The sequence below is a fragment of the Protopterus annectens genome, chromosome 2.part1 (assembly GCF_019279795.1).
Source record: "Protopterus annectens isolate FY-2018-M chromosome 2.part1, PAN1.0, whole genome shotgun sequence".
Classification (NCBI taxonomy): Eukaryota; Metazoa; Chordata; order Ceratodontiformes; family Protopteridae; genus Protopterus; species Protopterus annectens.
In genome coordinates, this window is record NC_056729.1 from 1,675,947,969 (window position 1) to 1,675,974,019 (window position 26,051).

The 26,051-nt window shown below is 43.6% G+C and overlaps 1 protein-coding gene across 7 annotated transcripts in view; it reads right to left on the reverse strand.

Moving 5' to 3' along the window:
* Positions 1-26,051, reverse strand: part of RERE (arginine-glutamic acid dipeptide repeats) — a 3,515,893-nt gene that overhangs the window by 1,191,088 nt on the left and 2,298,754 nt on the right. For all 7 annotated transcript variants that reach the window (XM_044063104.1, XM_044063103.1, XM_044063106.1 and 4 more), the window contains one exon: positions 4,058-4,157. In XM_044063104.1, coding sequence (XP_043919039.1) covers positions 4,058-4,157 — 100 coding nt within the window. The remainder of the gene's footprint in view (positions 1-4,057; positions 4,158-26,051) is intronic.

Below are 26,051 nucleotides of genomic sequence, written 5' to 3' on the forward strand. Positions count from 1 at the left end.
AAAAAAAGAATTAAAGAAATGCCAATCCCTCCACACTACACGCTCCAGAGACCTCAACCTCATTACCACAACCAACAGAACAAGCTGGAGGGACAGCTTCATAAACCCAGAGACTGCCCATGCTAAGGAATAGGCTTCCAGTACATGTAAAGCAGAGTGCCTCACTGGCCCTCTTCAAGAGAAATCTTGATGAGTGGATGGGAAACAGAAAATTTTACTAGATTGAGGCTCTGGTAACTAAGGTTGGGTGGCACGCTGCCAGATTAATCCTATGGGCTAGGCTTGTAAAAGGCTCCAGGGCCATTAGCCTAGTACACACCTATGAACCTATCAGGCAGATTTTGCTCCTTGAGCCATGGCATGCCTTCTAATCACAGATCCAGTAACGGCGGCCCTACAAGAGGCCTCCAAGGAATCAAAACCACATTGCAAAGTATGCTTTCCAACCTGTTCTGCTGAATGTAATAATTCCTGTAACTCTTTATTTTCCACATAATCAGAAATCAACATCAGTTTCTGTTTCAGTAAGCCCATAACATGCTGTTGATATTTAAGCATATGAAACTGGCAGTTTAAGGCTCTGATTGCCAAGGTTGCAGATGTATAAACCTTCTTTCCCCATCTATCCAGTGCCCTGGAATGAGTAAGAGCTTATACCTGGAATCGCTGTCAGCGGGGGTAGGATTTTTGGCTGTAGAGGACTTTACACCCTTGGGACCCTGAGAAATAGACTCAGGATCAGCAGCAGGATTTTTTAATAGAAATTTGGGGTAGTCAGGAACCCTGTAATATCTGTCTGGTTTACTAGGAGCCGGATGCAGGGAATCGGGAGCCATGCTTGATTCCAAAAACACATCAACAATGTCTAATACAGGAGGTATTGCCAAAGGCCTATGATGAGGAAGAAGGAGGAAATCCCTAAGCCTCTTTTTTGATTCAGAGAGTTCCTGACTCTCCCAATGAAAATGCTCCCTTAAAGTATGCAAAGTCTCTCCAAAAGAGTAATCCTCAGGAGGAGATGCAGATGGGATGGATTCCTCTGCATCAGAATCCTCATAGGATGGAATAGAAAATTCCTGATTAGAAGAGGAATCAGAAGAAATGGAAACCTGATCTGAAGATTCATAATCAGTGCCTTGCCTAGGCCTCTTAGGAGGGGGGGGGCACTTCTTGGTGATGAGGAAGGTATTGTTAACCAAACCCCTAGTCAAGATAAAGATTTTACATGGACGATGGTGTTAACATATGGGGAAACTTCACTAGGAGTTAAAAACATTATTAAAAACAATTGGGTAATGTTTAAAGGGAATACTGAACTATTGAAGGTCTTAGGAGACCAGCCTTTTTTACATATAGGGTTAATAGAAATTTTAAAAATTTATTGGAAAACCAAACCCCCGATAAGAAGGGTTACAAAAAAGGAACTACTAAGTGTGGGGCTTGTGAACACTGTAAATTCATAATTGACACTCCATCAGTGGAACTTGGGTCCTACAAGATTGTTGTCAATTTTGTTGCAGGTTCTTGCACCACCATGGGTTTGGTGTACCTTGCTGTTTGTCAGACATGTGGATATTTTTATGTAGGGAAAACAGAAAGAAAACTGAACAGGAAAATTTATGAACATATGTACAGTATTTTAAGAAAGGATGACAATAATGCCCTTATTGCCAGCTACCCGGACCATTATTTTCGGCTTGGGAATTTGGAGGTTGTGGCCAAGAATATTAGGGGAGGTGACTGGGCCAACCAACTGCTTAGAGCAGATGTAAGATGGCAACTTAGACATAATGCCACCGTAGTTCCAGGGATTAATGAGCACATTAGTTTAAAGCGTGAACTGAGGTATCGGGCAACTAAATTTCGAAATAGCTTAGTGGCTGCTATTTTTGAATTTCAATGTTTTTAATATTTCTAATATTTTTATCCCAGAAATCATGTATTAACATTTCCCATCATTCCAACATGATCATATTTTGTTATAATATACACATTACATATACTATGTATTCAGTTTTGAGTGATTTGTATTCAGTTTTGAGTGATTTGTAGTCTTTTAAGTGAAATTCTTAATTGTTTTAGTATTCTTTTAGCTTTGAATAACACTGTCACTTTAACTTAGGGTTGTTTCACTTAATTGATGGCAGTTTTTTTTATATAAAAAGGTTAATTGCACAAGCAATGAATTGTTCTGATGAATTCTATTGACGAAAGCACTTGACCTGTTGTGTGCCAAATGGATTTTATATTGTGATTTTTTGTGGATTACATCTGTGAATTGTGACCTGTGGACTAATAAACGTGTTTTTTCAACCGTGGTCGTAGGTTATTGGCTCTAGGAGTGGATTTTATTTAGTTGTGTTGTGTTGCCACTCTTTTGCCACACTGTGTTGATTTCCTCATTAATATAAAAATGTTGAGGCCTGAAAACACCCTCTGAAGCCGGTGCCTGCTCAGCGGCTCCAGACCCATCCAAGGGAGAGACATCCGTGGGTTCAATACTTTGAGAATCTCGTGGCGTACCGGACTCCAAATGGGTCTCGGTAGAGGCCTGCGACTCAAAAGTAGCGGGTATCAGGGGCTGCGAAAGCGCCTCACTGAGTACCGGCAAACCGGCGACTGGCTTAGGAGAAGCTTCGTCAGTTTTGGACCTCGATGGTCTGTCTTTTTCTTTGCGTTTTTTGAGAACTCCGGTATTTGGATTGCTAACCAATGACATTTCAGGATAATTGAATCTTGAACCAAAATATTTAGAAGCAAAAATATACAGACGCTTAATAGTGCGTTGGTTAAATCTAGCACAAAACCGACAGTAAGGCACGTTGTGATATGGGCCTAGGCAAAGAATACAGTACGAATGAAAATCCTTATGAGGTATTTGCTTCCCACAAGTAATGCAATTAACTTTTACTGACATTGGTAAGGAGCAAGAAAAAGATTCCCCAATGGGGTACTTAGCTTTAGTTTGAAGACTTTGGTTCTGAAACTCGAATGCGAAAATTTCAGGAGTCGGCCGACCGGCACTTGCGAACTGCTTCTGCTACCGCGCGGCAAGAAACACTGAATAAAATGGCATTGGCTGCGTGTTTTATACCCCTGACGACCTGACAGGACAGCAACCGACGCAGGATCCAAGACTTTGTTAATCAGGCCGACTGAGGGCAACCTGCCAGCAGATTACCCAAATGTAATGACTGCAACAGTGAATCACTAAGAACATCTGACACCTGAACAGACTAGATCTTATGCCCATAGGAGGTGCACTTTTTAAAACCCATAGGTCTATCAGAAATAACCAGAAGATAAACTCTTTCTACAACCAAAAAAACAATGGAGAGAAAATGAAAACCTCAAGCAGAACAAAGGAAGAAAATACCAGGAATGGTATGCAAGTTATACCGGAAAAGCAAGTAAACAAAAATGAAGGAAGAGTACCAACGATGGTATGAAGAGAGTACCCTGAAAGGGTTGAAAGTTCTAACGGGACAGAAAAAGGGAAGACAATGGGTAGAAACAAATATGTACAATCTAACAATAAAGGAAGGAAGGAAGTAAGCTAACTGCAGAAACATTTCACAAAAGGATACATCGGTATCTCAACATCCAAATACTTGAGAGCAGAAATCCACATCTGAATGATGTGGTGGCGAACAAGACCAGAGGTGTACCAGAAAGTGGGGGATTATGAGTAAAGGCTTAAACTCAAGAGTTGAATTTGAGAGTCTGGTAAAAGCAACAGAGTCGGATACAAGACCCATCAGTTGAGAAATGAATGCAAATGACATCAACTATGCCTTTTCCTTTTCAAGATATATCCCCATCACCACAGAAAGAGCACCCAGATGACTGGACTGTTCAGTTTTGTTCAGGTGTCAATTGCCAGGCTTCTTAGAGCAGGATGATGCAACATACAGATTTATTAATATATCATTAGAGCATGTGCTATGATGATTAGCACAGCAGCAAAAGGAGCTACAAGTTCTCCCCCAGACAACAGTAAAGCTAGATACACACAACTGAATAAGATATCAGAAATTTGTAGGGCAGGTCTACTTACAATGTTCAGTGCATTAAGGGTTGTGTCATCCCGTGATGCTGCAAGGCAGCCATCTTCTGTTGAACCACCATCACACATTCCTGCAAATGCTGCCATGCTCCTGTGTGGACAAAATTAAAACAAATATGTGGAGTGCTGACATTAAAAAATATATTTGTAGAACAAAACACAGCATCTAATTCACTGGTTAGTGCCAGCTTAAACAAACATTAATAAATAATCAGCATAGTCTGACTGAATCAGCCAAGTAAAACACTTTTCAGTAGAGGCTGTGGAGAAAAGATCAATACAAAAAAAATACACAAAAGCAAAAAAAACCTTAATTTTTTTCCAGTAGGATAACAACACAGAGTAAGCTTAAAAGCAAACAGCAAGATCTATGTTAATCTTGCAGATCTACAGTAAATAGCACTGATAGCTAGTCAGAAGTACATATACAAATATACGTCCAAGGAATGCAGAATTCTCTCCCCCTTGTTCTGCAGATTTGCATAAAAGGTTGGCAGATGAAATGTTTGGTTAAGGGCCACACTGGAAACCACCTTAGGCATAAATGTAGGATTTGTCCTCAGACACACCCTGCCTGGGTAAAATATGACAAAAGGCTCTACAGCCATGAGGGCCTGTAGCTCAAACTCTTCTGGCTGAAGTAATGCTAGTAACAGAGCTGTTTTCCATAAGAACTTTATATTAGCTGGTTCAAATGGAGGCAGGGTGAGCTTTTCCAACACATAATTGAGGTCCCATGCAGGTATTGGTGATCTCCTAGGAGGCCTTAAATTGTTGGCTCCTCTAAGATATAAGCAATGGATGAGAAAAGATTGGTGGCTCTGTATTGTAATGAGCCGAAATGGCAGAGGCATGGATTTTAATTGATGAGAAAGATAGGCCTTTGTCAAACATCTCAGTCAAGTATTGTAATATCTGAGGAATATTTGGTTCTGCTATATCAGCTCTTTGTGCTTGATTGCAAGCACAGAGTCTCTTCCATTTATCAGCATAAGATTTTCTAGTACTAGGCCATCTGGCTTCCAAAATGACATCCATCACAGCTTTACTGAGAGGTGTTGTTTGTATAACTACATGATCAGCCATGCTGCCAGGTTCAGTGTCTGGAGTTGATTGTGCAGGATCTGAATATTTTGCTGGGACAGTAGTTGAGGTCTTTGAGATAAGGTCCAAGCTTGGTATTGAGACAAGTTCCTTAGGATTGGGTACCAGTATTGGCGGGGCCAGTCCGGGGCAATTAGTATCATCTTTTGTTTCTCTTGTCTGACTTTTAGGAGGACCTTGAGAAGAAGAGACAGAGGAGGAAAGGCGTAAACTGATAGGTTTTTCCAACTGAAGGATAAGGCATCCACTTTCCATGCTTGTCTGTGATAAGTGCTTGGCTAGAATCTTTTCAATTGATAATTTTGAGAACAGGCAAATAGATCAATGTCTGGGCTCCCCCATTTCTTTGTTATCACGCTGAAGACTTGTGGATCTAGCTTCCACTCGTGAGGATCCATAAGGTTGATGCTTAAATCGTCTGCCAGAGTATTTTGCTTTCCTGGCAGGAATTGAGCTTGAAGATGTATTTGGTAAGTCAAAGCTGTGACCCACAGTACCATGGCTAATCTGCAAAGGGGATAAGAGTGTGTGACCCCCTGCTTGTTTATATACCACATGACCATGGTGTTTGTCAGTCTTTATCAGTAGTTGTCCTGAATGAAGTAAGTCCTTGAAGGTTGTTAGGGCATTTTGAACAGCTAGCATCTCTTTCTGGTTGATATGTAGATGCTTTTGTTTTGGGGTCCATATGCCCTGAATGCATCTTCCCACCATAAGGGCCACCCAGGCATAATCTGATGCATCTGTTGTTAAGGTTTGGCTGGCAGGGGGTAGAGTGAAAGCCCGTCCCCTGTTTTGGTGACATGCCTTTGCCCAACATAGAAACTCCTGTTGTACGCAGGGAATGAGAGGAATCATTGTTTACAGACTGTGATAATGTTGACTCCATAAACATTTTAGGTACCACTGAAGTTTCCTCATATGCAGTCTGGCATATGGAATCAGTAGGATGCAAGATGCCATGAAGCCCAAAGCCTACAGAATTTGTCTTGCAGATAATTGGGTTTTTGTTGCCATCAGTTTGAAGTAAGTAGTCAGTTGCCTTTGCTTGTTTGGCGTGAGGTAAGCCATCTGGGCAGTTGTATTCAAGCTTGCACCCAGGAATGTTAACTTTTGTGATGGTACCAGTTGTGTTTTCCTTTCGTTTATTGTGTACCCTAGGCATGTTAGAAGCCTTTTCACAAATGCCAGGTGTTGAAGAAGAATGTCCTTGTTCTCTGCTTGAATGAGACAGTCGCCCAAGTAAGGATATATTTATATACTTCTTTGTCTGCAAAATGCAATTACTGGTGCCAGGCACTTTGTAAAGACCCTGGGTGCAGTAGATAAGCCAAAGGGCAGTGCAGAAAATTGGTAATGCATTGAGCTAGCCTTAAATCTGAGGTATCTTCTGCACGACTGTCTTATTGGGACATGCAGGTATGCCTCTTTTAGGTCTAATGTCACCAGCCAAGCATTCTTACCCGGCATAGGCAGAAGCTGCTGCAAAGTCAGCATTTTGAATTTTGGAATGTCCAGGTATGTGTTCAAAATCAATAAATCCAGTATTGGCCGCCAGGCCTTGTCCTTTCTGGGTACCAAGAACAGTAGAGTAAAAACCTTGTCCTATTTCCTGTTCTGGTACTGGCTGAATGGCCCCCATATCCATGAGGGACGTAACCTGTTTCTGTGCCTCTGCCCGTTGATTTTTTGGCAGATCTGGCCAACCATTTGCCATTGGCAGAGTATGGAAATGGAATCTGTATCCCTGTGATACGATGTTTAGCACCCACTTGTCCTGGGTTATTAACTGCCAATTTTGAGCAAAAAGTGCTACTTTCCCCCCCCTAAGGGTGCTGCCAAAAGTTAAGTGCTTGGTGTAGGCAGAGGGAAGTAATTGGGACTGTTTTCTGTAGGCTTGCGCTTTATCTCCTCCAGATTTGGAGGTAGAAGTGCCCCATTGCTTTGACCTGTATGAATCTTGTGCCTGGTATCTGGAACCCTTAGTGCGTCTGGATTTGCCCCTTTGAGCTCAGTCTTACACAGGAAAGGACCAATTTTTGCAGGCCAGTGTCTACTGAATCTTGGTGGCTGCACTTGTAAGAAGTCTTTTACAGTTTGCATAGACTTAGCTTTATCGTCCACTTTCTTTAAAACCTCTTCTGCCTTAATACCAGAGTATCATGCTGTAAAGGTGCATCTAACAATTTAGCTTTAACATGATCAAGCAAATTCCGTTCCTTTAGCCAGGCATGTCTCCTAATCACAGATCCAGTAACTGCTGCCCTGCAGGAGGCCTCTAAGGAATCAAAACCACATTGCAAAGTATGCTTTCCAACCTGTTCAGCTGCATGCAATAATTCCTGCAATTCTTTATTTTCTGCACATTCAGAAATCAACATTTTCTGTTTCAGCAATCCCATAACATGATGTTAATACTTGAGCATATGAAATTGACAGTTTAAGGCCCTAACTGCCAAGGTTACAGATGTATAAACCTTTTTTCCCCATCTGTCCACTGCCCTTGAATCTCTGTCAAAGGGGGTAGGATTTTTTTTGCTGTTGAGGCCTTAACTCCCTTTGGACCCTGTGAAATAATTTCAGGATCAGCAGCAGGGTTTCTAAATAAAAATTTATGTGTGTCAGGGACTCTAACATCTGTCAGGCTTGCTGGGGGAAGGAGGTAAGGAGTCAGGGGTCAAGCTTGACTCTGAAAACACATCATCTACAATGTCTAAAACAGGGGGTATTGGCTAACGGCCTGTGCTGAGAGAGAAGGAAATCCCTGAGCCTCTTTTTTGATTCTGAGAAATCTTGACTCTCCCAGTGAAAATGCTCCCTCGAAGTATGCAAGTTTTCTCCAAATGAATAATCCTCAGGAGGTGATGCAGATGGAATAGACTCCTCTGCATCAGAATCCTCATAGGGAGGAATAGACAATTCCTGATCAGAAGAGGAATGAGAAAAAATAGAAATCTGATCTGAAGATTCATAATCAGTGTCTTGCCTAGGCCTCTTATCTGGAGGGGGATGGGAACCCCTGATCAAGGTAATAAGGTCTTCAGCCATTTTGATCATCTGTTTTTTAGACAGAGGCCTGAGCACGTGGCTCATGTGTTGTTTTTTTAGTTTTAGAAGTTGCTTTTGCCTTTTGTTTTGCAGCTGTCGTCGGTCTGATATACAAATGTTGAGGCCTAAATACACCCTCAGAAGCTGGTGCCTGCTCAGCGGCATTGGACCCATCCGAGGGAGATACATACGTGGGTCCAATACTTTGAGTATCTCGCGGCATGCTGGACTCCTCATGGGTGTCGGTAGTGGCCTGCGACTCGAAAGTAGCGGGTATCAGGGGCTGCGAAAGCACCTCACAGAGAACCGGCGACTGGCTTAGGAGAAGCTTAGTCGGTTTTGGACATCGACGGTCTCTCCCTGTCCTTTTCTTTATGTTTTTTATGCACTCTGGTAGTCGGATTGCTATCTGACGACATTTCTGGACAGTTAAATCTGTTTCCAAAGTACTTTGAGGCAAAAATATACTGACGCTTAAGAGTGCGTTGGTTAAATCTAGCACAAAACCGACAGCCAGGCACGTTGTGATTAGGGCCTACACAAGGAATACAGTATAAATGGAAATCTTTAGGAGGTATTTGCTTTCCCCAAGTAATACAATTATTAACTTTTTATGACATCGGTATGGAACAAGAAAAAAGTTTCCCCAATGGGGTACTTAGCTTTAGTGAAGACTTTTCTGAAACTCAAACTCGAATATTTCAGGAGTTGGCCAACCGACACTTGCAAAATGCTTCTGCTTCGGGCACCGCGCGGCAAGAAAGACTAAAGAAAATGACGTCAGCTGCATGTTTTATACCCCTGACGACCTGACGTCATGGAAGAGGAGACAGCAACCGACGCAGGACCCAAGACTTTGGAATTCAGGCCGACTGTGGGTATCCTGCCAGCAGATTACACAAATGTAATGACTGCAACAGTGAAACTCAAATAATATCCAGAAAAATAGCTGCATCCTGATGTACACTTTGGATTATCACAGTATCAAACATATTACTGAAGAAAAACTGGGAAATTGTCACAGGAAACCCTTTTCTGATTAACATCTTAGGTGAAGCCCCATCCTTTGTTTATAGGAAGGCCAGGAACATTAGAAGTTTTGTTGAATTTAAACCGAGACCATATGAGAGAAACATTAAAAGATGTGAAACTAATTGTACATTTTGTGTATTTACACAGCAAGGCAATTGTTTTTATTTCCCTTATTTAAAGAAAATCATTAAGACCAGTGCAGGGGGTGACTGTAAAACTACAAAAGTAATTTACAAGGCACAGTGCAATGAATGTGATGCATTCTACGTGGGCAAGACTGTAAATAAACTCAAGCATAGGATTTCATGTCATCTGTCAGAAATCCACTCTGGATGTAAAAATAAAGCACTAGCCAAACATCTTTCTCTTCATAAATGACACACAGGTTTTAAGTTCCAGATCCTGGATTGCAAAGACACGGGTGATCTTGAAGGAGACATACCGAATATTCTGGAGAAACATGAACTCATGTGGCAATTAAAGCTGAACTCTTTTAGGAAGCCTGGACTAAACTACTACTGTTCAATTAAACGTGCAATGGAACTTAGAAAATTACCACATTGTTTACATGACTGATTTTATTTTATTCTACCAGATGGTTTTAAATATCACTTTAAATCAGATGTAATTTAAGTGTATACTTTGTTTCCATCATAAATTTTTTCTTATTTTTCTGGTTATCTTTTTTTCCACTTCGTTCAAAATGATGTGTAATAACAATACTAATTATACAATTATATATACTTCTATAAGATAGTTTTTAGGGTTCTTGTACACAGACTGAAGTCGTCAAGAAGGACGAAAGCGATCTTTGTTAACAAAAGGTTATGAAAATATGATTTTTACAATTGATTTTTTACTTGCAAAGTGTGTATGTATATATTTATATATATTTTCTGATTGCCAAATGGACGAGGGTTGATACATTTCCAGCCATGTAGTATATTGTCTTGGATAAAAACACAGACTTAAAAATCTACTTAATTATCTGGTTAAATAGGAGGTACCACCATCATTATAAATTTTATTTAAAGTATATACGGGTTATATTATGACAGCTACTAAATAGCGTAGGCTTAGCTTGAATATTATACTGACAGGGGAAGGGATGTGAATTTAACATGTGTACCAATAACACTGTTTTACAGCACAATAAACCACTCCCTTACCTGATAAAAAGTATACATATATTTAGAAAGCTTGTGAGGAAACTATTACTCTATTTTTGTTTTACTTGAATCGCTTGTCTGTGTACTTAATGAAGGATTTTCAACTGGGAACAGACTGCCTGCCTTGCTTAGATTACTTTCGAATACTTAGTAATTCTGTACAATTATATAATTTTTATTTATTTATTTTTTTTACTTAAGATGAGTTTAAGTTCGCTACTTCTACTACTTTTGTCTGATCTGTTTAATATACAGTGATTAACTAGAGATATATGGACTGAAAATCTTCCACAAGGAGAAGTTTTACACTTTTTTTTCTACAAAACAGATATTATTTTGAGAAATGTGTTGAGGAGAGGGAAAATTAAGATGTTATAAACTTTATATAAACCAAGTATTTTGGGAGGAGTGGAAAGATCAAATATTCTTCAAGAAGGTAAGCACAAGTTTGGGGCTCAACTCTGCTTAAAACTGTAACCTAATACATTAAGTTACTGTTTCAACCACTGCAAATGAAAGCATTTTGTTTACATACATTCTTAATGAATGGGGAAACACACACACCTCTCAACCTAGGCAACAAAAAATTACAGCATTGACCTTGAAAAATCACAGCAGTGAGTAGAGACGGTACAGTTGTGTACACTTACCATAAGTGCAGATGTTCAAGTATATTTACTGTTGCAGTCATCACACTTTGGTTATCTGCCTGGAGGTAGCCCTCAGTCAGCCCGAATACCAGAGACTTAGTATTTCTGCGTCGATTGCTGTCGCTCCAGGACTGACGTCAGGGGGTATAAAAACAAGCAGCCAACACCATTACATCAGTTTTTCTTGCCCCAAATGTCAGGAGCCCCCAAACAGGGAGCTAAGTTATGGTGGAAAAAACACCACCAGTAAAAAGTAAATACCAATAGCCCTGTAAGGGGTGAGTAATACATTTAGAGAAGTAAAGAGAGAGAGAGAGAGATGGGGGCTGGTGGGTAGGAAACAAGGACTGCAATGGTGAATACACTTGAACATCTACATTTATGGTAAGTGTACACAAAGTACAGTTTTGTACCTACCATAAATGTAGATGTTCAAGTGCTAATACAGCTGCAGTACTCACAGATGGGTTTTCAGCCGTCAAGCGGTCCCTCGGTCGGCCGAATTCCAAAGTCTTGGTCCGGCGTTGGTTGTCGTCGCTTACTCTTCTGACGTCAGTAAGGCCAGAGTATACAAGACACAGCCGACGCCATGTTCTTCAGTCTTTCTTGCCCCAGATGTCAGATGCCCCCAAAAGGAAGGCAATACATAAATAAGGCTTATCTACATATGCAGGCAATGCAATGTAATGCAAAATCAGTGTAAGCAAGCAAATAAAACATAGCAGGATAACCCAGTCAGGTGGTATGAAGAGGTTGTTAGGCCCCATGCCTTTATCAAGTGGGGAAGGAGGGAGGGAAAGCTGTACTGCAGCTGTATTAGCACTCGAACATCTACACTTATGGTAGGTACAAAACTGTACTATGTTCATCGTGCATACAGCTGCAGTAATCACAGATGGGTAGAGTCCCAAAGCTATGCATAGGGTGGTAGGTTTATGAGGAACTGGGTTGAGCCAGAATGCCCTGCAAAACAGCAGTGGCAAAGCCTGCTCTTGTTCTGGAATATAAGGGTAGGTGGTAGTGTTTTGTGAAGGTATGTAGAGAACTCCAAGTGGCTGCCTCCAAAATATCCTTAGTAGGAACGCCTCTGAGGAAGGCTGTAGAGGTGGCTGTGGCCCTGGTGGAGTGAGATCTGATACCAGTAGGGACAGATTTCCCATGATAGGAATAACAAAACCGTATGCAGTGGCCAATCCACTTGGAAATGGTCTGTTTGGTAACTGGTTTCCCTTGAGCCCCTCTGACATAGGACACAAAAAGTTGTTCTGATTACCTGAAGGACTTTGTTCTGTCCAAATAATAACGTAGCTGCCTATGGATGTCTAAAGTGTGAAGCAGCCTCTCCCCTTTGTTTTGAGGGTTAGGATAAAAGGTAGGTAGGTGTATGGCTTGATTTAAGGCTACCCTGGATACCACTTTTGGCATAAAAGATGGGTTGGTGCAAGGAAATCCTGTCCTGATGGAAGATGAGGAAGGGCTGCACCGCCATGAGGGCCTGTAGTTCAGAAACCCTACGAGCTGAAGTGATGGCCAGAAGGAAAGCTGTTTTCCAGGACAAATGTTGCAGATCTGTTGAGGCAACAGGTTCAAAGGGAGGCAATGTTAATTTTTCTAGTATGTAATTAAGGTCCCAGGCTGGTATTGGTTGTTTCCTTGGAGGTCTTATATTCTTAGCCCCTCTGAGGAACTGTCGTAAGAGTGGGTGAGAGAATAAAGGAGGATCTGTGTTGAATTCTGCAGAAATGGCTGAGGCATGTATTTTTATGGAAGAAAATGAAAGTCCACTGTTCAGCAGTTCAGCTAGGTACTGTAAAACCTGAGGCAAGTTCAATTTTCTAGGGTCCTGGCCTCTTCTCATTCCAACAGCAAAACCGCTTCCATTTTGCAGAGTAAGCTTTTCTAGTAGATGGTCTTCTGGCCTCCAAAATGACATCCTGCACCTCCTTGGAGAGTAGGGACTGTTGTGGTGTCAAGGAATTTTCTATGCAGCGAGGTTGAGTGTTTTCAGCTGACTGTGAAGAGTTTTGTAGCTGTTCTGAGTCAGTAGGAGAGGCATTAGAGGCAGGGACCAGGGAGGAGTATGTGTTAGGCTCCTCAGGAGTGGATACCAGTGTTGCCTTGGCCAATCTGGAGCAATCAGTATCATCCTCAGTTTGTCTGTTCTTGCTTTCAAAAGCACCTTGGGCAGAACGGTCAGAGGTGGGAATGCATAAACTGTCCATGCTGTCCAACTGAATGAAAGGGCGTCCACTTTCCAGGCCTTTGGATGAAAGGTCCTTGAACAAAACTTTTTCAGTTGATGGTTCCTGTGGGAGGCAAAAAGATCTATGTCTGGCCTCCCCCACGCTTGGATTATCTCTGTAAACACCTGAGGATGTAACTTCCATTCGTGTGGATCTGTCATATTTCTGCTTAGAGTGTCTGCCAGTGTGTTTTCCAGTCCTGGCAAGTACTGTGCTTGAAGTTCGATTTGTCTTTCCAGAGCCAAGTTCCAAAGAGTCATGGCTAGTCTGCACAAGGGGTATGAATGTGTTCCTCCTTGTTTGTTTATGTACCACATTACTGTGGTGTTGTCTGTTCTTATCAGTAATTGTCCTGGATGCAGGAAGTCCTTGAAAGCTGTAATTGCATTTATTACTGCTAGCATTTCTTTTTGATTGATGTGAAGGTGCTTTTCCTTTTGGGACCATCTGCCCTGAATGCACCTGTCCTTCATGTGCGCCCCCCAGGCGTAATCTGAGGCGTCTGTGGTTATGACTTGTTTTGCTTGAGGCTTGCAGAATGGAAGGCCTGTGTTTACTTGACATGCTTGGGCCCACCATAGAAATTCCTTTTGCAAACATGGAATTATTGGTATAACTGCTTCCAAACTGTGACTGTGTTGAGACCATAGATTTTTTAGGTACCATTGAAGTTTTCTCATATGCAGCTTTGCACATGGGATTAGAAGAATGCAAGATGCCCTGAATCCCAGAGCCTGCAGGATTTTACTTGCAGTAAGCCTGGTACTTTTTGCTAGTGTTTTGAAGTACTGCGATAGTTGCCCTTGTTTTTCTGGCGTAAGATATGCCATCTGGGTGTTTGTGTCCAAGTTGGCACCCAGGAAGGTTGTTTTCTGAGATGGTGTTAGTCTTGATTTCTCCTTGTTGATGGTATATCCCAGAGAAAGCAGTAACCATGTCACATATGCCAGATGTTCCAGTAGTATGCGTTTGCTGTCCGCTTGGATCAGGCAGTCGTCCAGATAAGGGTAAATTTGTATACCTTGAAGTCTGCAGTAGGCAATCACTGATGCCAGGCACTTTGTGAATACTCTGGGCGCAGAAAATAAGCCAAAGGGCAATGCAGAGAATTGATAGTGGATTGAACCTGCAAGAAATCTGAGGTATCTTCTGCAGCTCTGATTGGGACATGCAGGTATGCCTCCTTGAGGTCCAATGTTACCAGCCAAAACTCCTTGCCCAGCATGGGAAGAAGTTGCTGTAATGTGAGCATCTTGAATTTTGGCACAAGTAGGAATGTGTTTAGGATGGATAAGTCCAAAATGGGTCTCCAGTCGGTTCCTTTTCTTGGTACCAGAAAAAGTCTTGAATAAAAACCTTGACCTTGTTGGTGTGTAGGTACCTTTTGTATAGCTCTCATGTTTAGGAGCTTTGAAATTTGCAGTTGTGCCTCTGCCCTTTGATTTTGTGGCAGGTTTGGCATGCCTCTCATTTTTGGAAGAGTGTGAAATTGAAATTTGTAGCCTCTGTTTATAATGTCCAGTATCCATTTGTCTGTTGTGACAATATGCCAATTGCTTGCAAATAATGCTAGTTTTCCTCCCAAAGGTGCTGTCAGCTGAGACTTGCTTGGCATGGAAATGAGGGAGTCATTGGGTTTGCTTCCTGTATTGTTGTGCACTATCTTCACCACCTCTTGGTGCTGGAGATTGCCATTGTCTGCCTCTATATGATCCTTGTGATTGCCCTCTGCCCCTTGTGCGTCTGTATCTACCTCTTTGGGGCTTGTCAGTGGCTGGAAAGGACCAGTTTTTTGAAGGCCAATTTCTGCTAAAACGTGGTGGTTGGACCTGTAAGAAAGCCTTGACAGTTTGCATAGATTTGGCTTTTTCTTCCATTTTCCGTAGTATGTCCTCAGCATTAGTACCAAATAATACATCCTTTTGTAAAGGAGCATCAAGAAGTTTAGCTTTCACATGATCAGGTAAATTTTGTTCCCTAAGCCAGGCATGCCTGCGAATGACTGATCCTGTGGCAGCCACTCTACTGGAAGCCTCTAGGGCATCATAACCACATTGTAAAGTATGTTTACCCACTTGCTCCGCACTGTGCATCATATCCTGTAACTCCTTTAAATCTGGTTGTTCAGGTTGAGACATTTTGTTCCTTAATTGTGATAACAGGTACTGTTGATATTTAATCATATGAAACTGACAGTTTAAGGCCCTCATGGCTAGGGTGGCCGAGGTATATACCTTTTTACCCCACCTTTCTAGAGATCTGGATTCCCTTTCTGCAGGGAGTGGATTCTTGGCAGTGGAGGCCTTTAATCCCTTGGGGCCTTGTGAAATGGTTTCAGGGTCAGCATTATGGCCTTTGTAGAGAAATTGGTGAGAGCTGGATACTCTGTAATACCTATCAGGTTTTACTGGTGCAGGAGGCAGAGAATCAGGGTTAAGGCAAGCCTCCGAATAGACATCATCCAATACATCCAAAACAGGGGGTATAGCCAGAGGTCTGTGCTGAGGTAACCAAAGAAATTCCCTAAGTCTTTTCTTGGAATCTGAAAAGTCTTGGCCTTCCCAATGGAAGTGTTCCCTCAAAGTGTGCAAGGTTTCCCCAAAAGAAAAATCCTCAGGAGGGGATACAGAAGGAATGGACTGTTCTGCATCCGAATCCTCAAAAGGGGAGTAAGAGTGTTCCTCTGCATCAGAATGTTCTGATAAAATGGATCCCTGATCAGAAGAGGGAGATTCTTCCTCCACTCTGGGTCTCTTGTCAGGAGGGGCTGAGAACCTCTGATAAGAGTAATTAAATCCTCAGCCATTTTAAGCATCTGTTTCTTAGGCATGGGTCCAGGAGATGGGCCCTGTGCAACAGGCCTTGTGGGATGCCTGGCTGCTTTGGATTTAGTAAAAGCCTTTATTGAAAAAGAAGATGAGGGCCTAAATACACCATGGGTGGAGGTGGACCTGTCCACATTAGTAGGCTCGACATTGGCAGGGGCTTCGGTTGTAGTCTGGGAAAGGACGAGGACCCAGCGGTCTCGGGTACAGAGAACACCGCCAAAGGAGTGTCGTCGGTAGTCAGGGACTGCAAAGGCGTCTCGCTGAGAACCGGACCACGTGTAGCCTGTTTTGGCGTGGTGTCGGCGGGGACCGCGTGTCGGTCCTTTTCCTTGCGTTTTTTGGACAAAACGGTAGTCGGAGTGTCCGACATCTTATAATCAAAAGCTTTACCAAAGTAGTGTTGGGCGAACTCCGACGGCTGATAGTGCGTTTATTGAAGGTAGCGCAGCGACAGCCGAGACGCCGTGGTCTGGGCCCAAACAAGGTATGCAACGGGAATGGAAATCCTTATGCGGTATTTGCCTCCCACAAGAAATACAATTATTAACTTTTTCTGACATCGGTCTGAGGCAAGAAAAGTTTCAACGGGTACTTAGCTTTAAAGAAGACTTCGGTTCCAATTTTTTCGTAATTCAGGAGCTGGCCGACCGGCACTTGCGAACTGCTTCGGGCACCGCGCGGCAAAAAAGACTGAAGAACATGGTGTCGGCTGTGTCTTATATACTCTGGCCTTACTGACGTCAGAAGAGTAAGCGCCGCCGGACCAAGACTTTGGAATTCGGCCGACCGAGGGACCGCCTGACGGCTGAAAACCCATCTGTGATTACTGCAGCTGTATGCACGATGAACATCTGTACTATGTTTTTCGTGTTTCACTGTTACAGGTTCATAGGTAGGTACTAGGCTATTGGCCCTAGGGCCTATAAAAGCCTAGCCAAAAAGGTACCCTGGCTTTCGCCACCCAAGAAAATTATCTTCCTGTGCCCCTGTCAAGCAAAGCCACAGAAGTGATCCCCGGGGTGAATTTCCTATTACCCATCCAATCATCAAGATTTTTCTTGAAAAGTGCTAATGAGGAGCTCTGTTATAGGTTCACAGGTAGGGTACTAGGCTATTGGCCCTAGGGCCTATACAAGCTAGCCAAAAAGGTACAAAAATGCATTGAAGCTTCCCTGACTGATAATCAAATCCAGCCCGCGGCGGTGAGAGCACCGAATCCTAACCACTAGACCACCAGGGACTCCCTGTTGCAGTCATCACACTTGGGTTGATTCCCAAAGCTGAAGAATGGGTGGAAGCAGTCAAGAAGAGATGGGGCTGACTAGTATGCCCTGCAGGACTGCTGTTGCAAAACCCGCCCTGGATTTGGAAAAGATAGGCAGATGGTAATGTTTGGTGAAGGTATGAACAACTCGAGGTAGCAGCTTCCAGAATGTCCCTGGTAGGGACTCCCCTGAGAAATGCTGTAGAGGTAGAGGTTGCCCTAGTGGAATGTGTTCTGACCCCCTGAGGGCTTGGTTTTCCATGGTCTTTGTAACAGAAACGGATACAGTGTGCTATCCATTTGGAAATACTTTGTTTAGATATGGCCTTGCCCTCTGCCCCAGGTGCAAAGCTGAGTAGTAGCTGGTCAGATTTTCTGAAGGGCTTAGTCCTGTCAAAGTAGAATATGAGCTGTCTGTGCACGTCTAAAGAGTGCAGGATCCTTTCCCCTTTATTTTGAGGATTGGGAAAGAAGGTTGGCAAATGGATAGATTGGTTGAGAGCTACATTGGGCACCACTTTAGGCATAAAAGTAGGGCTAATTCTGAGGGAGACCTTGTCAGCATGAAAAATAATGAATGGTTCCACAACCATAAGTGCTTGTAGCTCAGACACTCTTCTAGCTGAAGTGATGGCCAGAAGCAAGACTGTTTTTCAAGAGAGGAATTTTAACTCTGCTGACACTGCAGACTCAAAGGGGGGGGGGGTGAGCTTTTCCAGTACAAAGTTAAGGCCCCAAGCCAGGGTGGGTGCTCTCCTTGGTGGCCTTAAATTGTTGGCCCCTCTCAGGAAATGTTTGATGAGAGGGTGAGAGAAGAGAGGTGGGCCAGTGTTGTAATGAGCCGAGATGGCAGAGGCATGGATCTTAACTGAAGAGAAGGAAAGGCCTCTGTGGAGTACATCTGCTAGGTAATCCAGGATTAGGGGTAAGGAGGGCAGAGCAGTGTCAGCATCTTTAGATTGAATGCAGCAACAATACCTTTTCCACTTATCAGCATAGGATTTCCTTGTACTGGGTCTTCTGGCTTCCAGAATGATGTTCGGTACCTGCTTGCTTAAGCTGGTCACTGGGGGAGAATTCAAGGGTAAGCCAAGGCTGCAAGGTTCAGGGTTTCCAGTTGCGGATGCAGGATCTGTCCCTCCTGCTGAGTGAGGAGGGTTGGGATCTGAGGTGGATGCCATAGTGGCACAGGTGACAGGCGAAACAGTAGTGGGTACCAGTACTGGCGTGGTCAGTCTAGAGCAATCAGGACTGCCCTTGGTCTGTCCTGTCTTATCTTGAGTAGTATTCTAGAAAGAAGCGGCAGAGGGGGAAAATGCATAAACTGAGAGGTTTACCCACTGGAAGGATAGGGCATCCACTTTCCAGGCTCTGCTGAGTGGTGTCCTGGTGGAGAATTTGCTGATCTGGTGATTGTAGGGGGAGGCAAAAAGGTCTAGCTCTGGCATCCCCCATTTCTGGGTTAACAGGCTGAAAGTGCTGGGATTTAATTGCCACGCGTCTGGATCTAGGAGATTTCTGCTTAAGTCGTCTGCCAGACAGCATTGTTTGCCTGGCAGGAATTGAGCTTGCAGATGGATCTGCATATGTCCAATGCCATGTTCCACAGTGGCACTGCTAGCCTGCAGAGTGGATAAGAGTGGGTTCCCCCTTGCTTGGTGATGTACCACATAACTGTGGTGTTGTCTGTTTTTATTAGCAGAGGTCCAGGTGAGAGAAGGAATCTGAAAGCTGTCAGTGTGCTGAACTAGCATCTCTTTTTGGTTGATGTGCAGATGAATTTGACTTGGGCTCCAATGGTCCTGAATGCACTTGTCTCCCACATGTGCCCCGCCCCCCCCCCACCCCCACAGGCATAGTCCGATAAGTCTATGGTTAGGGTATGGGCGGTGTGGGGTTGTGTAAAGGGAAGCCTCTTGTTGTGGTTGCAGGCTGCTGCCCACCAAAGAAACTCTGTCCTTAGACAAGGTACGATAGGTATGGTGGTTTCCAAGTCCTGAGAATGTTGGTACCAAATACTTTTTAAAGTACCAATGGAGTTTCCTCATATGCAGTCTGGCATATGGAATTAGTAAAATGCAAGAGGCCATGAACCCTATAGCCTGCAGGATTTTCCTTGCGGATAGCTGGGTTCTGGTGGCCATTTGAGTGAAGTAGTCTGTTAGGCTTGTTTTTCTGGAGTAAGAAATGCCATCTGGGAGGCTGTGTCCAAGCTTGCTCCCAAGAATACAATCTTTTGTCTGCGTACTACTTTTGATTTCTTTCCGTTGATAGTGTACCCCAGGGAGGTTAGAAGGTTCTTTACAAATGTCAGGTGCTGCATCAGCTTTTCCTGTTTGCCTGCCTGAATCAGGCAGTCGTCCAAGTAAGAGTATATCTGAATGTTTGTCTGCAATAGGCAATGGCTGGAGCCAGGCATTTTGTGAAGACTCTGGGAGCAGTGGATAAGCCAAAGGGAAGTGCAGAGAACTGATAATGCATAGATCCTTCCCTGAAACCTAGATAATTCCTACATGACTCCCTGATAGGGATGTGCAGATCGGTTTCTTTTAGGTCAAGGGTGACTAGCATAGGAAGAAGCTGCTGAAGTGTAAGCATTTTGATACCACCAGGAAGGTGCTTAGAATGGAAAGATCTAAGATTTGGGGCCAAGTACCCTCTTTTCTGTGTATCAGGAAAAGTCTGGAATAAAACCCTTGAGCTATATGTTCTGCAGGAATAGGCTGAATTGCCCTTATGGAGAGCAGGGACTGAACTTGGTTTTGTGCCTCTGCTCACTGGTTTTGAGAAAGGTCTGGGCAACCTTTCGGGGTTGGCAGTATGGGGAAGTAAAATCTGTACCCCTGGGATACAATGTTGAGGACCCATCGGTCTTTAGTGATGGAGGTCCAGTTTTTTGCATGGTGGGCAAGTTTTCCACCTTGGGGCACGAGCAATTGGGCAGAGGTGAGGAGTGGGGTTGACAAGTCATTGTGAATTCTTTCTGTAAGGGGGTGGCTTAGCACTCCCTGTTTTAGAAGTGGAGGTACTCCACTGCTTAGATCTCTGCATACCCTGTAATCTGGGGGATCGGTTTCCCCTGGGTCTAGTTTGAGATGGCCTTGAGGGGGCAGGAAAGGACCAATGTTTTGAGGGGTAATGCCTACTGAATCTAGGAGGCTGCACCTGTAAAAAATCGTTGACTGTCTGCATAGACTTCGCTTTTTCTTCCATCTTTTTTAGAACCTCTTCTGCTTTGGTGCCAAACAAACTGTCTTTATTTAGTGGAGCGTCTAGTAGTTTTGATTTGACATGGTCTGGCAAAGTCTGTTCCTTAAGCCAAGCATGTCTTCTCAGTACAGAACCAGTGACTGCTGCCCTGCAAGATGCTTCTAGGGTGTCAAACCCACATTGCAAGGTATGCTTGCTGGTTTGGCTTGCAGAATGCTTAAGTTCCTGTAATTCTTTATTTTCTGCAAGGTCTGTAAAGGTAGATAATATTTGCTTAATAAGTTCCATAATGTGTTGCTGGTATTATAGCATGTGAAACTGGCAATTCAATGCCCTAATGGCTAGAGTTGCAGAGGTGTATACTTTTTTACTCCATCTGTCTAAAGCTTGGGAATCCCTGTCCGAAGGGGTGGGATTCTTAGCTGGAGTTGCCTTTACACCTTAACGATTGGCTTGGCTTAACGACCTATATGGATGGGAGGAGAAATGGCGCAGGAGTTATTCTGAAGGAACAGTATGCTAATAGTGTTTTGGAGGTAAGAAGAGTGTCGGATAGAGTGATGTTTATGAAGCTGGAAATTGATGGCGTAATGATGAATGTTGTTAGTGCTTATGCTCCACAAGTTGGGTGTGCAATGGATGAGAAAGAAATATTTTGGAGTGAATTGGATGAAGTGGTGATGACTGTACCCAAGGGTGAGAGAGTGGTTATTGGAGCAGATTTCAATGGGCATGTTGGTGAAGGGAACAGAGGGGATGAGGAAGTGATGGGTATGTATGGTGTTAAACAAAGGAATGCAGAAGGTCAGATGGTAGTGGATTTTGCGAAAAGGATGGACATGGCTGTGGTGAATACCTATTTTAACAAGAGGGAGGAGCATAGGGTGACATACAAGAGTGGAGGAAGATGCACACAGGTGGATTATATCTTATGTAGGAGGGCCAGTTTGAAGGAGATTGGAGATTGTAAAGTGGTGACCGGAGAAAGTGTAGTTAGGCAGCATAGGATAGTGGTTTGTAGGATGACATTGGTTATCAAGAAGAGGAGGAGGAGTGTGAGGGCAGCACCACGGATCAAGTGGTGGAAATTGAAAAAGGGTAATTGTGAGGTGGAGTTCAGGGATGAGTTAAGGCAGGTACTGGGTGGAAGTGAAGAGTTACCAAACAGTTGGGTTACTACAGCAGAGCTAGTAAGGGAGACGTCTACAAAGGTGCTTGCTATCACATCTGGACAGAGGAAGGACGACAAGGAGACATGGTGGTGGAATGAGGAAGTACAGGAGAGTATACAGAGAAAGAGATTGGCAAACAAGAAGTGGGATTGTCAGAGAGATGAAGAAAGTAGACAGGAGTATAAGGAGATGAGGTGCATGGCAAAGAGAGAGGTGGCGAAGGCTAAGGATAAGGCATATGAAGAGTTGTATGAAAGGTTGGACACTAAGGAGGGAGAAAAGGACCTGTACCGATTGGCTAGACAGAGGGACCGAGCTAGGAAAGATGTACAGCAGGTAAAGGTGATAAAGGATAATGAGGGAAACATATTCACAAGTGAGGAGAGTGTGTTGAGGAGATGGAAAGAGTACTTTGAGGGGTTGATGAAGGTTGGACAAGGAGGAAGTAAGGATAGCTATGAAAAGAATGAAGAATGGAAAGGCTGTTGGCCCAGATGACATACCTGTGGAAGCATGGAGGTGTTTAGGTGAAATGGCAGTGGAGTTTTTAACCAGATTGTTTAATGAAATCTTGGAAAGTGAGAGGATGCCTGAGGAATGGAGAAAAAAAGTGTTTTGGTACCGATTTTTAAGAATAAGGATGATGTGCAGAGCTGTAGTAACTACAGAGGGATTAAATTGATCAGTCACAGTATGAGGTTATGGGGAAGAGTAGTGGAAGCAAGGTTAAGAAGGGACGTGATGATTAGTGATCAGCAGTATGGTTTCATGCCAGGAAAGAGCACTACAATGTGATCTTTGCTCTGAGAGTGTTGATGGAGAAGTACAGAGAATGTCGGAAGGAGTTGCATTGTGTTTTTGTAGACTTAGAGAAAGCATATGACAGGGTGCCTAGAGAGGAGTTGTGGTACTGTATGAGGAAGTCAGGAGTGTCAGAATAGTATGTAAGAGTGGTACAGGATATGTACGAGGGTAGTGTGACAGCGCTGAGGTCTGCAGTGGGAGTGACGGATGCGTTTAAGGTGGAGGTGGGGTTACATCAAGGATCAGCTCTGAGCCCTTTCTTATTTGCAATGGTGATGGACAGGTTGACAGACGAGATCAGACAGGAGTCCCCGTGGACTATGATGTTTGCAGATGACATTGTGATCTGTAGTGAGAGTAGGGAAAGTACAGTTTTGTACCTACCAAAAATGTAGATGTTCGAGTGCTAATACAGCTGCAGTCATAACAGATGGGTTCTCCTGCCATCAGGGGGGTCCTCGGTCGGCCGAATTCCAAAGTCTAGATCCGGCGTCGGTTGTCGTCGCTTCTTCCCTGACGTCAGTGCGACAGGGGTATAAAAGAACCAGCCGACCCCATTTTCTTCAGTTTTTCTTGCCCCAGATGTCAGGTGCCCCCAGAAGGAAGGCAATACATAAATTTGTGTAATAAAGCAATGCCATATAATCAAAATACAGCAGTGCAAGCAAATACATCAGGAATGAATACCCCAATCAGGTTGCATGAGGAGGTGTTAGCCAATAGGCCTGTCCCAAGAGGGGAAGGAGGGAGGGAAATCTGGACTGCAGCTGTATTAGCACTCTAACATCTACATTTATGGTAGGTACAAAACTGTACTATGTTCATCGTGCATACAGCTGCAGTCATAACAGATGGGTAGAATCCCAAAGCTAAGAAAGGGGTGGTAGGCACTAGGTGGAACTAGGAGGAGCCAGAATGCCCTGCAAGACTGCAGTGGCAAAGACCGCTCTAGATTTGGAGTATAATGGAAGGTGGTAGTGCTTGGAGAAGGTATGCACAGAACTCCAAGTGGCTGCTTCCAAAATGTCTTTGGTAGGAACTCCTCTGAGAAAAGCTGCAGAGGTAGCCGTGGCCCTTGTGGAGTGAGATCTGATGCCTGTAGGTACAGTTTTGCCATGAAAATAGCAAAAACGTATGCAGTGGGCTATCCACTTAGAGATTGTCTGTTTGGAAATTGGCTTTCCTTGAGCTCCTATAGCATAGGACACAAACAGCTGTTCTGATTTTCTGAAAGGCTTTGTTCTGTCCAAATAATAACACAGTTGTCTGTGGATGTCCAAGGAATGTAGTAATCTCTCCCCTTTGTTTTGAGGGTTAGGATAAAAGGTAGGTAAGTGTATAGCCTGATTCAAAGTTACCCTGGATACCACTTTTGGCATAAAGGACGGGTTGGTTCGTAAGGAAACTCTGTCCTGATGGAAGATGATAAAAGGCTGCACAGCCATGAGAGCTTGTAGTTCCGATATCCTACGAGCTGAGGTAATAGCCAGAAGGAAAGCTGTTTTCCAGGACAAATATTGAAAATCTGATGAGGCAGCTGGCTCAAAAGGAGGCAAGGTCAGCTTTTCTAGAATGAAATTGAGATCCCAAGCAGGTATTGGTTGTTTCCGTGAGGGTTTTAGATTCTTAGCCCCTCTGAGGAACTGTCTTAAGAGGGGATGAGAGAATAAGGGTGGATCAGTGTTGTATTTTGCAGAAATGGCTGAGGCATGGATTTTGATGGAGGAGAATGAAAGTCCACTGCTTAGCAGCTCAGCTAGATACTGTAATATTTGAGGTAAATTCAGTTTTCCAGGATCCTGGCCCTTTTTCTCATTCCAGACACAAAACCGGTTCCATTTTGCGGAGTAAGCTTTTCTAGTAGACGGCCTTCTGGCCTCCAAAATGACATCCTGCACCTCCTTGGAGAGTAGGGTCTGTTGTGATGCTAAGGAATCTTCCATGCAGCTAGATTGAGTGTTTTTAGCTGACTGTGAAGAGTTTTGAAGCTGTGCTGAGTCAGAAGAAGAGGCATTAGAGGCAGGGTCCATGGTGGGGAATGCGTCAGGCTCCTCAGGAGTGGGTACCAGTGTTGTCTTGGCCAGTCTGGAGCAATGAGAATCATCTTTGGTCTGTCTGCTCTGGTTTTTAATAGAACTTTGGGCAGCAGAGGAAGAGGTGAGAAGGCATAAACTGTCATTGATGTCCAACTGAAAGAGAGAGTGTCCACTCTCCAGGCCTTTGGATGAAAAATCCTTGAGCAGAATTTTGTCAATTGGTGATTTTTGTGGGAGGCAAAGAGATCTATGTCCGGCCTTCCCCATGCTTGAATTATCTCTGTAAAAACTTGAGGATGCAACTTCCATTCGTGAGGATCTGCCATATTTCTGCTTAGGTTGTCTGCCAGCGTGTTTTCCTTGCCTGGCAAGTACTGTGCTTGTAGTTCGATTTGTAAGTCCAGGGCCATACTCCAAAGTGACATGGCCAGTCTGCATAGGGTGTATGAATGTGTTCCTCCCTGTTTGTTTATGTACCACATTACTGTGGTGTTGTCAGTCCTTATCAATAGTTGACCTGGTTGCAGAAGGTCTTTGAAAGCTATAATAGCATTTATTACTGCTAGCATTTCCTTTTGATTGATGTGAAGGTGCTTTTCTTTTTGGGACCATTTGCCCTGAATGCACCGATCTGTCATGTGCGCCCCCCCATGCGTATTTCGAGGCGTCTGTTGTGATGACTTGATTTGCTTGAGGCTTGCTGAATGGGAGACCTGTGTTTGTTTGGCATGCTTGAGCCCACCACAGAAATTCCTTTTGAAGACATGGAATTAGTGGTATTATTGTTTCCAAACTGTGGCTGTGTTGAGACCATAGGTTTTTCAGGTACCATTGAAGTTTCCTCATATGCAGCTTTGCACATGGGATTAGTAAGATGTAAGATGCCATGAATCCCAGAGCCTGCAGGATTTTCCTTGCAGTCAGCCTGGTGCAATTTGCTAATGTTCTGAAGTATTGAGTTAGTTGCCCCTGCTTCTCTGGCGTGAGGTAGGCCATCTGGGTGCGTGTCCAAGTTGGCACCCAGGAAAATTATTTTCCGAAAGGGTATTAGCCTTGATTTCTTTTTGTTGACTGTGTATCCCAGAGACTTCAACAACATTATTACATAAGCCAGATGTTTGAGAAGAATGTGCTTGCTATCCGCTTGGATCAGGCAGTCGTCCAAATAGGGGTAAGTCTGCAGTAGGCAATTACTGATGCCAGGCATTTCGTGAATACTCTGGGCGCAGTAGATAAGCCAAAGGGCAATGCAGAGAATTGATAATGGGTTGAACCTGCAAGAAATCTGAGGTATCTTCTGCAATTTTGTCTGATTGGGACATGCAGGTATGCGTCCTTGAGGTCCAATGTTGCCAGCCAAGACTCCTTGCCCAGCATGGGAAGAAGCTGCTGTAGAGTGAGCATCTTGAATTTTGGTACGAGTAG